The 14189-nt window shown below is 36.2% G+C and overlaps 1 protein-coding gene across 1 annotated transcript in view; it reads right to left on the bottom strand.

Moving 5' to 3' along the window:
- Positions 1-8704: 8704 nt before the first annotated feature.
- Positions 8705-14189, bottom strand: part of rmdn2 (regulator of microtubule dynamics 2) — a 124505-nt gene continuing 119020 nt past the window's right edge. The window contains exons 10-11 of the mRNA XM_079560597.1: positions 13771-13851; positions 8705-8822 (exon numbers count right to left, since the gene is read on the bottom strand). Coding sequence (XP_079416723.1) covers positions 8769-8822; positions 13771-13851 — 135 coding nt within the window. The 3' untranslated portion in view covers positions 8705-8768. The remainder of the gene's footprint in view (positions 8823-13770; positions 13852-14189) is intronic.

Genomic DNA, 14189 nt, shown 5'->3' with positions numbered 1-14189 from the left:
CGGGCCCCGTGGGCAGAGACCCGGCCACCAGAGAGACAGAGAAACAATCAGACATTAATCAGTGAGTATTTTAAAGAACAATTGTAGTTTCTGTTCCACATTGTTTTACTGAATACTTCTGTATATCTTTGCTCTTCAGGGGATTTTTCCCAGTCATTTTTAACCTCTTAACTCCCGCCTGAACCGAGAGCATTTTCTCCAGTTCAGCTTTACCCAAATCCTGTAGGCCAGTGTAACACCTCATTTGAAAGCTAAGACCTACAAAACTCATCTAAATGGATCTTCTTCCTCACATCATCACATTTTTCCATCTTTTGGGGGGGAGGGGGTATTCAACTCATGTTTGTCACATTTTTTGTCAATTTTTCGTCATTTTTTGTCACATTTCCATCATTGTTTTCGTCTCTTGTCTTGTTGCTATTTTCACACCTTTTTCCCAGAAGCTTTTGGATTGGGGTAAAGCCAAACTGGAGAAAACATGCTCGGTTCAGGGTGGAGTTAAGGGGCCCACACACCTGCAGCGCAGAGGAGGCGACACAAGAGGTGCTACAGGAAACAACAACGGGACAAACGAGAAGGTATCCGGGCAAGACTCACAGCTGGGCCACACGAGTCTTCTCTCAATGCAGGATCTGCCTCAACAACAAACGAGTAACTGATACATTGATACGGAGACGATAATCGGCAGCTCACAAAGGACTCAGAGTTTCAGTTTCCCCCCAAACAAAACGGAGGATCCTGAAATCATCGGTGTCTCCTGTTCCCGGGACATCGGGCGCAGACGTCTGATCAGATACACACAGCGAGGAGCGTAGTAGTGGAAACTGTTGTTGTTGTACCAAGAATGTTTCAACGTATTACAAACAACAAGTGGTCAGGAATGAAGTGTAGTTGAAGAGACTTGGGACCAGGTGGTGGAGCATATTCATATATAATTTGGCTGTACGGTGAGTTATATCTCTTCGAATGAAACCAAAGGCAATTCAAATTAGTTGCTTGATTTCGTTGACTTGGAGAATGTTCTCAGAAACGGTCACCTGGAAATCATGGTTTATCCTGTTGCACAGAGTAAAACAAATCGATTCTGTTTTTTCAAAGAGGCTGTGTAAGGCACAGGTCAGATGGAAGCCTGCTTCATCCGATGTTTTATCAGGCACGTACAAAACTGTATCGTCTGTGTAACATCTGAACAGACACATGGGGGCAACCCTGAGGGAGATCATTGATGTACATGGAGAACAGCAGAGGCCCGAGCACCGATCCCTGAGGCCGTCCGAAGGGGTTGTTCGTAAAGTTTGAATTTACTCCGTTGATGCAAACACATTGAGTCCTCCCTGTGAGGCGAGATTTGAGCCACAGTAAAGTTTCAGGCGACAGATTGAATTGATGTAGTTTGTGCAGTAAGATGGTGTGATGGACTTTGTCGAAGGCCTTTTTTATAGGTCCTATATCCTGCTATTTTAGCCATTCCAAAGTTAAGTATAGGCATTTATATGATATATTGTACCTCTACCATTATGGAGCACTCATTTTTGTGATACATATAACTGTTTTCTGGAGGTATTTTTCAAACCCAGAAGACAAAACGCTTCGATTCCGTTAACTCCGCCCCCTCTCTCCGCACATACTTTACCGTAATATAAATAAACAACAATAAGTGAAGTTACTTCACGATGCAGTTATATGGAGTTGACATCTGCAACACAGCTTCATAAATGGCTAACACACATGCTAATATGCTAACACACATGCTAATATGCTAATACACATGCTAATATGCTAACACACAAGCTAACCCGCGTTTGGATTGACTCACCCTCTGGTCCATCTCTCTTTACTTTATGGGACTCGCGTTGGTTATAAAAGTTAATCCACTTTGGTTCAGGTGAAGGTTCACCAAACATCCATCAGTGACAGTCACAGAAAAACAATATTTTGGTGAAAGTCGCTGAATCCCGGAGAAAAAAAACACTTCTGATGACGAGTGGCCGCAAAGCCGCAAACACTCTGGGGGTGTTTTTGATGAGGAAATAGCAAAACAACATGGCTAAAAGCTCTAAAAAGTCGATTTTGCAGGATATAGGACGTTTAAGTCTAGGAAGACTGCCCCGATGACAAAGCCTTCGTCTAATGTTTTTTTTAATTTTTTCCAGATGAATAGCAATTAGCAATTTCAGTTGAGAACTTGGGTCTAAACCCCAATTGTTGTGGATGTAATAAACTGATTTTTGAGGTTCACAGCAAGCTGATCAGAAACAATTGTTTCAATAATTTTAGAGACCAGATGGCAATTGGCCGGTAATTTGATGCAATATCTTTGTCTCCATGTTTGAATACAGGAATTATTACTGCTGTTTTCCCGCAGTCTGGAAAGATGTTAGTTCGAATCAAAAGATTTACCAAATGAGTTATGGGTTTTTTACTTCTTGTCCTGCTGAAGAAACATTTGCCTAAACTGACATAATGACATCAGGACTCTCCTAATGCTCCTCCTCTGGTGATCAGCAAAACAAACCCCCCCCTCACAACAGCTGGAGTGTGCAGCTGTGGGCTCCTATTAAAATGCATGCACTTCTAGGAAAAGGTGATCTACAATGACTACATAAACAAACAGCTGTGTGTGATGTGAAGGTGAACATTTAGCCCGAGGAGAACCCCGTGTCGAGACTCGACTCCACCCGGGGACTTGAAACAGATCCGCGCTCAGGCTCAGGCCCCCCCCCTGTCGGCACGAGCGGCGCCCGGGACGGCGGCGCGAGGACGGCCACTTCATCACCGCCCGGATTCCTCAGCGCATAAAGGGACAATTAAAAGTGTGGAAAACAAGAGCGAGGAAAAACAAAGGCAGATGTATTTGTGTCGTACGGGTTTAATGATAGATTCCAGTGGTGTTAATCAGCCGAGCACGAGCGCTGACGTCAGACGGAGCAGCAGCAGGTCTGATAAAGGCCGGCGGTTCTCAACACTGTCTCCATCAACACTGTCTCCATCAACTGTTCGCACGTGTGATCAGTGCTCGGTCTGAAGATGTCATGGGGGGCGGAGTTAGTGTAGCTACACTCAGGACCAGGGGTGGACTGGCCATATGTCCATTCTGGAAGAGCACAGAGGGGCCACCGGCTCTAGGGCCACCAGTCTGGCCTCGCACTTTACCTTAGCCTTACCCCCCGGGCGTAACCGAGCTGTACCCAAATCTAAAAGCTTAAAAGAAAAGCATCGAAAAACAAAAATGTGCAGGAAAAGCAACAAAAAAGTGACGAAAAAATGATAAAAAATGTGACAAAAATGTGACCAAAAAATAACCAAAAAAATTTCAAAAAATGTGACAAAAAATGTGACAAAAAATGACAAAAAAAATGACAAAAAAATGACAAAAATGTGACAAAAAATAACCAAAAAATAACCAAAAAAATGACAAAAAAATGACAAAAAAAATGACAAAAAAAATGACAAAAAATAACAAAAAAATGACAAAAAATAACCACAAAAATGACAAAAATGTGACAAAAAATAACCAAAAAAATGACAAAAAATAACAACAAAAAAATGACAAAAAAATGACAAAAAAATGACAAAAAATAACCAAAAAAAATGACAAAAAATGACAACAAAAAATGACAAAAATATGACAAAAAATAACAAAAAAAATGACAAAAAATAACAAAAAAAATGACAAAAATGTGACAAAAAATAAACAAAAAAAAAATGACAAAAAATGTGACAAAAATGTGACAAAAATGTGACCAAAAAAAAGACAAAAAAGTTACAAAATTAGTTGAAACCCCCCAAAAAGAAGATGGAAAAAAATCTGATGACGTGAGGAAAAAGATCCATTTAAATGAGTTTTGTAGGTCTTAGCTTTCAAATGAGGCGTTACACTGGCCTCCAGGATTTGGGTAAAGCTAAACTGGAGACAATGCTCTCGGTTCAGGCGGGAGTTAAGAGGTTAAACTTGTCTTTATCTGATATGCAGGCAATTGGTGCCAGTTTTGTGCTGCAACACTCTAACCCCTTAGTCCCCTCGAGTGCATTTTCTCCAGCTCGGCATTTACCCAAATCTAAAAGTGTAAAAAAAAAAAAAAAATGGAGATGATGGTGATGGAAACATGACAAAAATCATTAAAAAAAAAATAAAAAAATAATAAACACAACAAAAACCTAACTCTGATTTTAACTTTATGTTCTCCAGGGTGCGTTCACCAGCTGCACAAGTGAACATGGCCGTTATCAATCAGCGCTGTGAGTGTCTGGACCACAGTTTGAGAACCGCCGTAATGTAGTGCATTAGCAGCTTATACATATATGTTTAAAGCAGAATAGTGGCATAGAAATAGTTCACTAAGTATCTAGAAGTAAGTGTTCTATAAACACTTAACCTCTTAACTCCCGTCTGAACCGAGAGCATTTTCTCCAGTTCAGCTTTACCCAAATCCTGTAGGCCAGTGTAACGCCTCATTTGAAAGCTAAGATCTAAAAACTCATCTGAATGGATATTTTTCCTCATGTCATCAGATTTCTTTTCCATAATTTTTTGGGGGGGGTTTCAACTCATTTGTGTAACTTTTTTGTAATTTTTTTGTCACTTTTTGTAAAGTTTTGTGACATGTTCATCATTTTTTTGGTCAATTTTTTGTCATTTTTTGTACATTTTTTTGGTCACTTTTTGCCAATTTTTCATAATTTTTTCGTCAAATTTTTGTCAATTTTTTGTCAAATTTTTGGTCAATTTTTGTGACATTTTTTGCCACTTTTTCATAATTTTTGTACATTTTTTCAGTTCTTTTGTACATTTTTTGTCATTTTTTCATCATTTTTTGGTCATTTTTTGGTCATTTTTTGTACATTTTTGTGACATTTTTGCCAATTTTTCATAATTTTTTCATCAATTTTTTTTTACATTTTTTTGTCAATTTTTGTGACATTTTTTGCTACATTTTCATAATTTTGTAATATTTTTCAGTTTTTTGTACATTTTTTGTCATATTTTTGTCATTTTTTTTGTCATTTCTTTGTGACATTTTTGCCACTTTTTCATCATTTTTTCGTCAAATTTTTGTCAATTTTTTTGTCAATTTTTGTGACATTTTTGTCATTTTTTCATCAATTTTGTAAATTTTCTGTCAGTTTTTTGTCAATTTTCTGTAATTTTTTGTGATTTTTTTTGTCATTTTTTTGTCACATTTTTGCCACTTTTCCATCATTTTTTCGTCAATTTTTTGTACATTTTTTGTCACTTTCTGTCAACTCTTCGTCCTTTTTTGTCAATTATTTGTCACATTTTTGCCATTTTTTTGTCCATTTTTTTCTCACTTTTTTGTCACATCATAATTGTTTTCGTCTCAGTTCTGTCGCTATTTCCTCACCTTTTTTCCAGAAGCTTTAGGATTGGGGTAAAACCAAACTGGAGAAAATGTGCTCGGTTCAGGTGGGAGTTAAGGGGTTAAAGTAACTAGTCCAACCCCATCACCAAGTATACGATTGATTATCAGTGAAAACTTTGGTGCACAAATGGATTAAAAACTTCTACATAGACATTCATTGCACAGGTAGAAAAATACGCAGTGAAACAGTGTCACCTGTACGTAAAACCGGATAAACACACATTTCAATCAATCAATCATCAAAAATCTCTCATGCATTTTCTAAACTCCACATAACAATAAAAAGAGGTCAATAAATAATCACGGGAATGTACCAGATTTCATGTAAACTAGAAATGATCGAGCAGCAGTTCACACATGTCCATCGGGAAAACTCAAATCTAAATACATTTGTTAAAGCCACAAGCACCATATAATCATACTGTGTGTAAGGCGAGACACTGAAGGTGAATACACAGTGAAAATAAAAATAAAAATCAGCGATGTCCATTTGAAACATCTGCTGTAGATACTGACATATTTCAAGTTTTCTGTCATTTGATGTTTTCATTAGACTAGAAATTATTGCTAGAAATGGACAAAATTGCCGATATTTTCAGTGTCAAAATCGAAATAATGGATTGACCCAGGTTTAAATATATTGCTTATTTTGTTTGCATATTAGTTACTACGAATGTTTCAGAGGGGATTCTGGATCTGCTTTAACCTCTTAACTCCCGCCTGAACCGAGAGGATCTTTTTCCTCACGTCATCAGATTTTTTCCATCATTTTTTTGTTGGGTATTCAACTCATTTTTGTAACTTTTTTGTCATTTTTGTGTGAAATTTTAATCACATTTTTGTCATTTTTTTGTCACATTTTTGTCATTTTTTCGTAAATTTTTTATCAATTTTTTGTCATTTTTTTATCAAATTTTTGTCAGTTTTTGGTCAATGATGAAGATGTGACAAAAAATTACGAAAAATGGACAAAAAATTGACGGAAAAAATTATGAAAAAGTGGCAAAAATGTGACAAAAAATTACAAAAAATGACCAAAAAAATTAAAAAAAATTGACAAAAAATTATGAAAAAGTGGCAAAATGTCACAACAATGTCACAAAAATTGACAAAAAAAAAAGATGAAAAAATGAAAAAAATGTCAAAAATTGACAAAAAGTGACAGAAAGTGACAGAAAGTGACAAAAAATGACAAAAAATAGTGACAAAAAATTGACGGAAAAATGATGGAAAAAGTGGCAAAAATGTCACAAAAATTGACAAAAAATTGACAAAAATGATGAAAAAATTATGAAAAAGTGGCAAAAATGTCACAAAAAACTGACAAAAAATCTACAAAAAATGACTAAAAAATAACAAAAAATGGACCGAAAAATGATGAACATGTCACAAAACTTTACAAAAAGTGACAAATTTGTCAGTTTTTGGTCACATTTTTGTATTTTTGTGTCCATTTCTTGTCAATTTCTTGTGACATTTTTGCCACTTTTTCATCCATTTTTTGTCACCTTTTTGTCAATGTTTTCTCACTTTTTTGTCACATTTCCATCACTGTTTTCGTCTCAGCTTTTTCCACAGCTTTTTTTCCAGAAGCTTTTGGATTGGGGTAAAGCCAAACTGGAAAAAATGGGATCCGTTCAGGTGGGAGTTAAGAGGTTAAGGGAGACAACGAGCTGAAATCTCTTATTGACCACTGCGTGAAAAATCTATATTGTCACCTGCCGTGTCTCACCTTAAAAAAAATCTCATTTCCTTTTCTAAATGTAGATTCTATTTGTCGACCTAAGGGCAAAGGTCACAGCAGAATGTCGTCTTTTTTTAAAGTGGACACATCCATTATTGTGGCTTATAAACCTGTGTCCGGCGCCTCTGCATTCATGTTTTCCTGTTTAGGATTTGTTGCTTAAGGCAGAGATATACACAGGAACAGGTCACTATATTTATGGAAACGGCATGCTGACATATGTATGGCACCATGATCAATGCAGAACCGGTCTGGTTTATTTGTTTGTTTATGATGATTACTACTGATCGTTTAATAAATTACAGATAATCAATACATTTCTGGGACCAATATCTATCGTCTGTCCATTTATTAGTATTTCCCCTATTTTTTTTTGTAAAACCTAAACTTTTAACTAGGGATGCACCGATACCACTTTTTCTAACACCGATACGAGTACTTTGATTTAAGCACTCGCCGATACCGAATACCGATACGAGTACAAGGCATTTACTTCAACATTCTTACTTTTCTCACAGCAGATTGGTTTGTAATTAGTTAATTTACTCATGTACATTTCCTTAAGTAAAGTAGGCGACACATTTAAGAGCAGTTATATTAGAATTGTGCTGATGCCATTTATTTATTTATTTTATTTTCATTCAATATAATTTTTCATTTTTATGTCTCTGTCCATCACAGACAGAAAAGCTCATGTCCTAAAGCTCCCAATGCCTGAGCTTTATTCATGTATGTGTTTTTATTTAACAATAGTATTGAGATGTTACTTAAATGGTCTCTTTTCGTCTTTACTTCAGCTCCTGTAGATTTTCTCGTGTGTTTGTAGTAACTTAGCGAGTAGCTACAGCGTTTTCATTGTTCTGCTGCAGCTCATTTTCCCTCAATATAAACATGCTGTATGTCTTTCATTTGGATTTTCTGAGGACTTTTTAGTCGCTGGGTTAGTTTTTCAGATGAATAAACCCCTGGGCTTAAAACGGCGTCAGAATGGCCAGAACTGCTAGCCGCGAGTTAGCATCGTTAGCCTGTATGTTGTAAACACTGCAGACGCTGCAGCACGAACAACATTAAGCTCTGGTTAAATCCAGCTCAGACTCTGGTTTATAGAGCGCAGTCTGGAATAAAGTCAGCTCTATGTGGATTATTGTGTTTACACTAAACTATTCTCCAGTTTGTTGCTTCTTCTCTCCTCAGCTGAGAGCTACGTCAAATGGCATCGGCTTCTGGTATCGGGACCTCATGAATGAGTACGAGTATGAGGACAAGCATGTGGTATCGGTATCGGTGCATCCCTACTTTTAACTGAGGAAAATTGAAATTGGGTTAAATTTATTTCATGTTTAATGCAGCTTTTGCAACAGAGGTTTACTGTGTATCCAATTTTATTTTTATTATTTTTATTCCACTGTTAAATAAATCAAACTTGACACCAAAGGAGCCTCTGTTTATCTGAGTTAAAGTACAGTCCAAACCTAAGATGAAGAATAAAAATAATAGTTAAGATTTCTATAAGTCTGCAGCGGTAAAAAAAAAAAATACAAAAAAAAAAAAGCCACAGGACGGTTCAGAGCAGGGCCTCCTCCTGAGCACTCACAGAGTGGAATAATCCCTTTAAACACTGTTGAACTATAACTGCTCCACCGTCAAACCCCTAAAGCCGGGCAGAGGACGTCCAGCTCCTTCTGTGCCTCCAAAGCCTGAAACATAAAGCACAGAAGGTGAGTTCATGTGTTCGATACAAAGAGGCAAATCTGCTTCAAAATACGGAATTCTTAATTGTTAAGAGCTGCAACCAATTTTAATCTGCATATTTACTGAGTTTTTTGTTGTGTTTTGGTCACACTTTTGTCTCCTTTTTGTCGCTCTTTCATGGCTTTCGTCTTGATATTTTGTTGTTTATTCATCGCTCTTTAGTCGTGTGTTTTTGTTTCGTTCTCTCCTTTTTTAAATCGCTTTTTTTCCCGTCACTTCTTCATAAAATTTTTTGTCACTATTTTATGGCTTTTTTATGGAAGCCCGTTTCCGCCATGTTAAAAAATAAAAGCCCAACGGGAAGTCGAAATTACGAGTTTAAATCTCGAAATTACGACTTTTAAAACTCAGAATTTCGAGACTCGGAATTTGGAGTTTTTCAGATTTCATTTTTTCATTTCATTTTTCATTTTTTTATTTATTTCATTCATTTAAAAATGCAACAGCAGCATTTAGCATGAATGAAAAGGAGCAGAAAGAAGTAAAAAACTTATAATGTCTGCCCCTAATCAACACAAAATCATTTACAGTTCCAGTTCATTTAAATGTTAAACTGTCTCATGCAGCCGTCTTTTTTTTGTTTTGTTTTTCTTGTCCAAGACATCAAAACACAAAATACAAATACATAAATAAAGTTGATCTGCTACTCCGCAGCGTCATATTTTTGTAACATTGATAATTTTACATATTTCTTAAACACATCAATGGACTTAGAAGTTTTAACTTTACAATCAAGACTGTTCCACAGAGTGACTCCTTTGATTGAGATACATCTTTCCTTTGTTGCCGATTGAAACCTGGGTTTTGTAAAAACCTCAGTACCTTTTAGTTCATATCTGCTTTTTCTCTTATTGAATCTGCTTTGTAAATTATTTGGTAAACTTTCCAGATGAGCTTTATACATGGTTTTTAAAAGGTTAAACTCTACTAATTCACAAAATTTCAGTGTTTTTAGTTGTATGAATAAAGGATTGGTATGGTCTCTGTATCCACTTCCACTGGCAACTCTAATCGCTCTTTTCTGTAACAGAAAAATTGGATTAATGTATGTTTTGCAGGCACTTCCCCACACTTCAATGCAATAGGTCAGATATGGAACAATCAATGAGTTATACAACAAAAACAATGCATTCTTATTGAGAGAATCTTTGACTTTATACAGCACAGCTATTATTTGGGACACCTTTACTTTGACATTATCAATATGCGATTTCCATGTCAGGTGTTCATCAATCATGATACCTAGAAACTTAATCTCATGTGCCCTTTCAATTTCTAATCCGTTGATAAACAATGATGCTTCGACATATTTCCTTTTACTACAAAAGATCATAAACTTGGTTTTGCTAATATTTAGGGACAATTTATTGGCATTGAACCACCGCATAATTTTCTGGAATTCATTCTCTACTATTTGCAGGACATCTTTAATATTTTTTCCTGAATAGAATAAAGTGGTGTCATCAGCAAATAGAATGCACCTAAGTAACGGAGACACAGACACAATATCATTTACATATAGAAGAAAAAGTATAGGTCCTAGGACCGATCCTTGTGGTACTCCGCAAGTTATGTTACAATTTTTAGACTTTATGTTGTTAATTTCCACAAATTGACTTCTGTTTTTTAAGTAGCTGGTAACCCATTGGTGTGCCATACCTCTGATACCATAATTATATAATTTGTGCAACAATATCTTGTGGTCCAGCGTATCAAATGCTTTTTGAAGATCTACAAAGATGCTTACTAAATAGTTTTTTTTGTCTATAGCATTGGCTATTTCCTCAGTTAGCTCCATAATTGCTGTAGCAGTTGAGTGATTAGGACGAAACCCATATTGGCTGTTACTTAAAGTCATAGATTCAGCTAGAAATGTATTCAGTCTTGTTGCAAATAACTTCTCCAGAATTTTAGAGAACTGTGGAAGTAATGATATTGGTCTGTAATTAGAAAACTCTGATTTATTTCCTTTTTTAAAGAGTGGAATTACTTTGGCTATTTTCATGCGGTCTGGAAATATCCCAGAAGTAAGTGACAAATTACAGATATAAGTAAAAGGTTCAATAATAACATCTATAATTTGCTTTATCAATACCATATTCATATCCGTATAATCATTTGATTTTTTACTGGCACACTTTTGGACAATTTTTAGTATGTCGCTCGCTTGTACACTTTCAAGAAAAATACTGTTAACATTATCTGGTACTGTTCCACCATTGATGTTTCCATCTGGAATTTGTTGTGACAAGGTGGGGCCAATATTTACAAAGTAATTATTGAATTCATTTACAATTTCAGTGTTATTGTAAATGTCAACATTATTCTTTGTAAAATAATTAGGAAATTTTGTTTTTACCCTGCCTTTTTGCATGACAGTATTTATTATGCTCCATGTGTCTTTTGTACTATTTTTATTTTTGTCTAGCAATTTAGTGTAGTAATCCTTTTTTTGTCTTCTAATGATTCCCACTAATTTGTTTTTATATTTTTTATACCTTTCTTCAGCATCTTTAGTTCTTGATCTTAGAAACAATCTATACAAATAGTTTTTTTTCTTGCAGGCATTTTTCAGTCCGTTTGTCATCCATGGATTGTTCACAGTATTCTTCTTGATATGAGTGTTTGTTTTGGTTATTTTACAATTTTTATCATATAGATCAATTAATGTCGTCATGAACGCTTCATAGGCAGTATTGACATTATCTGTGTACACTCGATCCCAACTCTGTTTCTTCAGATCTTCTCTGAAAGCCTCTATGGCCTTGCTAGATTTATCTCGAATGAATGTTGTAATGTCATCATCTTGTACAGTATCATAACCTTTTTTCTCATAAACCATAAATATAGGGAGATGATCACTCACATCTGTCATGAAGATACCACTAATTAATTTACCACGTACGTTTGTAAATATATTGTCAATGATGGTTGCACTATGTGTAGTCACCCTTGTTGGTTTGGTTATCATTGGGTATAGATCTGTGCTTTTCATGTAATTTCTAAATTCGCTTGATGCTGTAGGGTTTCCCAGATCTATATTAAAGTCACCACACAAAAATAATGATTTGTTATTAATTTGTTCAAAAATCTCAAGGATTTTGTCTGTAAATAATTCAACACAAGACCCTGGTGCTCTATACACACAACTGATCAACACATTTTTACCAATGTCATTTGTTATTTCTACAGTAAGCATTTCCATCAAATTTTCCACAGCAATTGACTTTTGTTCAATAATTTTACTTTTTATATGAGAGTCAATGTAGAGGGCCACACCCCCTCCCTTTTTACTTACTCTGTTGACATAAAACATGTTGTATCCTTCAATCTGGACGTCATTGATGTCAGAGTCTTTCAACCAACTTTCAGTTATAGCAATCACTTTAAAGGTTTTATCTAATTGACAAAGTAGTTCTTTTATTTGTACAAAGTTACACTTTAAACTTCGACTATTGAAGTGTATGATCGATAATGCTTCGTTAAGCACCTTACTGATTTCAACATTATATTGTTGTACAGTGTAATAATTGCAGACATTTTCCTCAGGGGTTAGCAAATTATGTTCAATATAATTTTCTAGATCATAAATTTTATCATTGTTAGTGTCTACATGTGTATCCATAGTTCAGTGTATGTCCAAGTGTATCCAACCTGGTTTCTGTCAGTCCGTTGTCAGGGGACTCCATCACTCCCGCTATGGACGTCCAGTCTTATACTTCTCAAGTTCCTTCATAGTCCTGATGACCTTCGCTGAACCATCTTGTTCCCTGATCCACACGTTTCCATTCCATGTCCATGTCCCAGTGATTTTCTTCTGTTTCCTCAGCATCCTCGCCTCCCTTGCGATGCCTCCGTTCTTCTTCGTGAGATGTTCGTTTATATACACGTTCGTTCCTTTCAGTTTTTTAGCTTGCATCAGCACATCGTTCCTATGCTTCCTGCTTATGAATCGAATCACTACAGCAGGTACAGAGTTCTCGGACTTATTAGGCAATGTGTGGCAAACAGATATTGCCTCTTTGCGAATGTTTATGTTGTTCCCGTTAAGGAATTCCACCACCTGTTGCTCCAGTGACTGCAGCTCTTCCCTCGGAGCGTCCTCCGACGTCTATGATCACAGATCTTAAAAACCTCGTAATTCCAAGTTTAAATCTCGAAATTCCGAGTTTTGAAAGTTGTAATTTCGAGATTCAAACTCGTAGTATGAGTTTAAAAGTCGTAATTTCGAGACTTCCTGTTGGGCTTTTCTTTTTTAACATGGCGGAAACGGGCTTCCATACTTTTTTGTTGCCTTTTCATTACTCTTTATGTTCATTACTCTTTAGTTTTATGGACTTTAAAAATGTGGAATGTCCAGGATAAACAGATCGGACGAAATACAATGAAAGTGAATTTAATTACTCAGACCTGCATGAATTTAGCAACATACACCACTTTTAAATACTTGTTCGTATAAAAATGTTACTACATATTACTTTGGATTGCCCTTCCCTCTAATTCAGGGGTTCCAGTTACAACTGAACATAATTTGATGTATTTTTGATTGAAAACAGTATATTTTAGTGAAATTAAGCCAAACACCATATTACCAAGACCCATTTTACAGTGGGAGGGTCTCGGTTGTTGCTTGGTTGATTTTGGGGGTTGATTTTGGGGGGTTTGTGAATCCCTGCTCTAACTTTTATGACTTTTATTGTTTTTTTCCCCTCAATATCAGTCAGATAATCCCGGCTGAAACGAACCTCGTAAATGACAGTCATGTGAGTCTATATCTCTGGTGCGGTTCCTTATGTTTGCAGTGATAACACCGTGTTCAGCTCAAAGATCAATGACAGATTTTTACATTAACCCCAGGTCACGGTGAAAAACATGGCAGACGTTTGACTTTACCTCCTTTAATTCTGCCTGTGCTGAGTTTGCAGCTTCGCACATCCTCCGCGCCCGCTCCTTTTCCCCCAGGTCTTTGTAACACTGCCAACAACAACAACATGTGTCAATGCGAACACGCTTTTACTGAATAATGTGCAGCAAGACAGAGCTTTAGCCAGAACTACTCACGATTATTAGGATCATTTATAGGCGGCTGCATATATGAAGAAAAAAAAATGCTACAAAAGGTTTTTCAATGGTTTTCTGTAGTATCAGGTGTGCTTATTAACACACTAAAAGTCTACTGAAATCTGACCACTGGAAAGGTCTCATTTTCAAGATGGCGTCCAAGAGGGTGGCGAGATCCTCCTTTATTATTCATCCTAGACAAGTCATTTTGGTGTCTAGGAATCCAATGTGCTTGTTCAAATTGTAGTCAC

The sequence above is a fragment of the Gobius niger genome, assembly GCF_951799975.1.
Source record: "Gobius niger genome assembly, chromosome: 7".
In the NCBI taxonomy this organism is placed as follows: Eukaryota; Metazoa; Chordata; class Actinopteri; order Gobiiformes; family Gobiidae; genus Gobius; species Gobius niger.
This window is presented reverse-complemented; position numbering and strand designations above follow the sequence as displayed.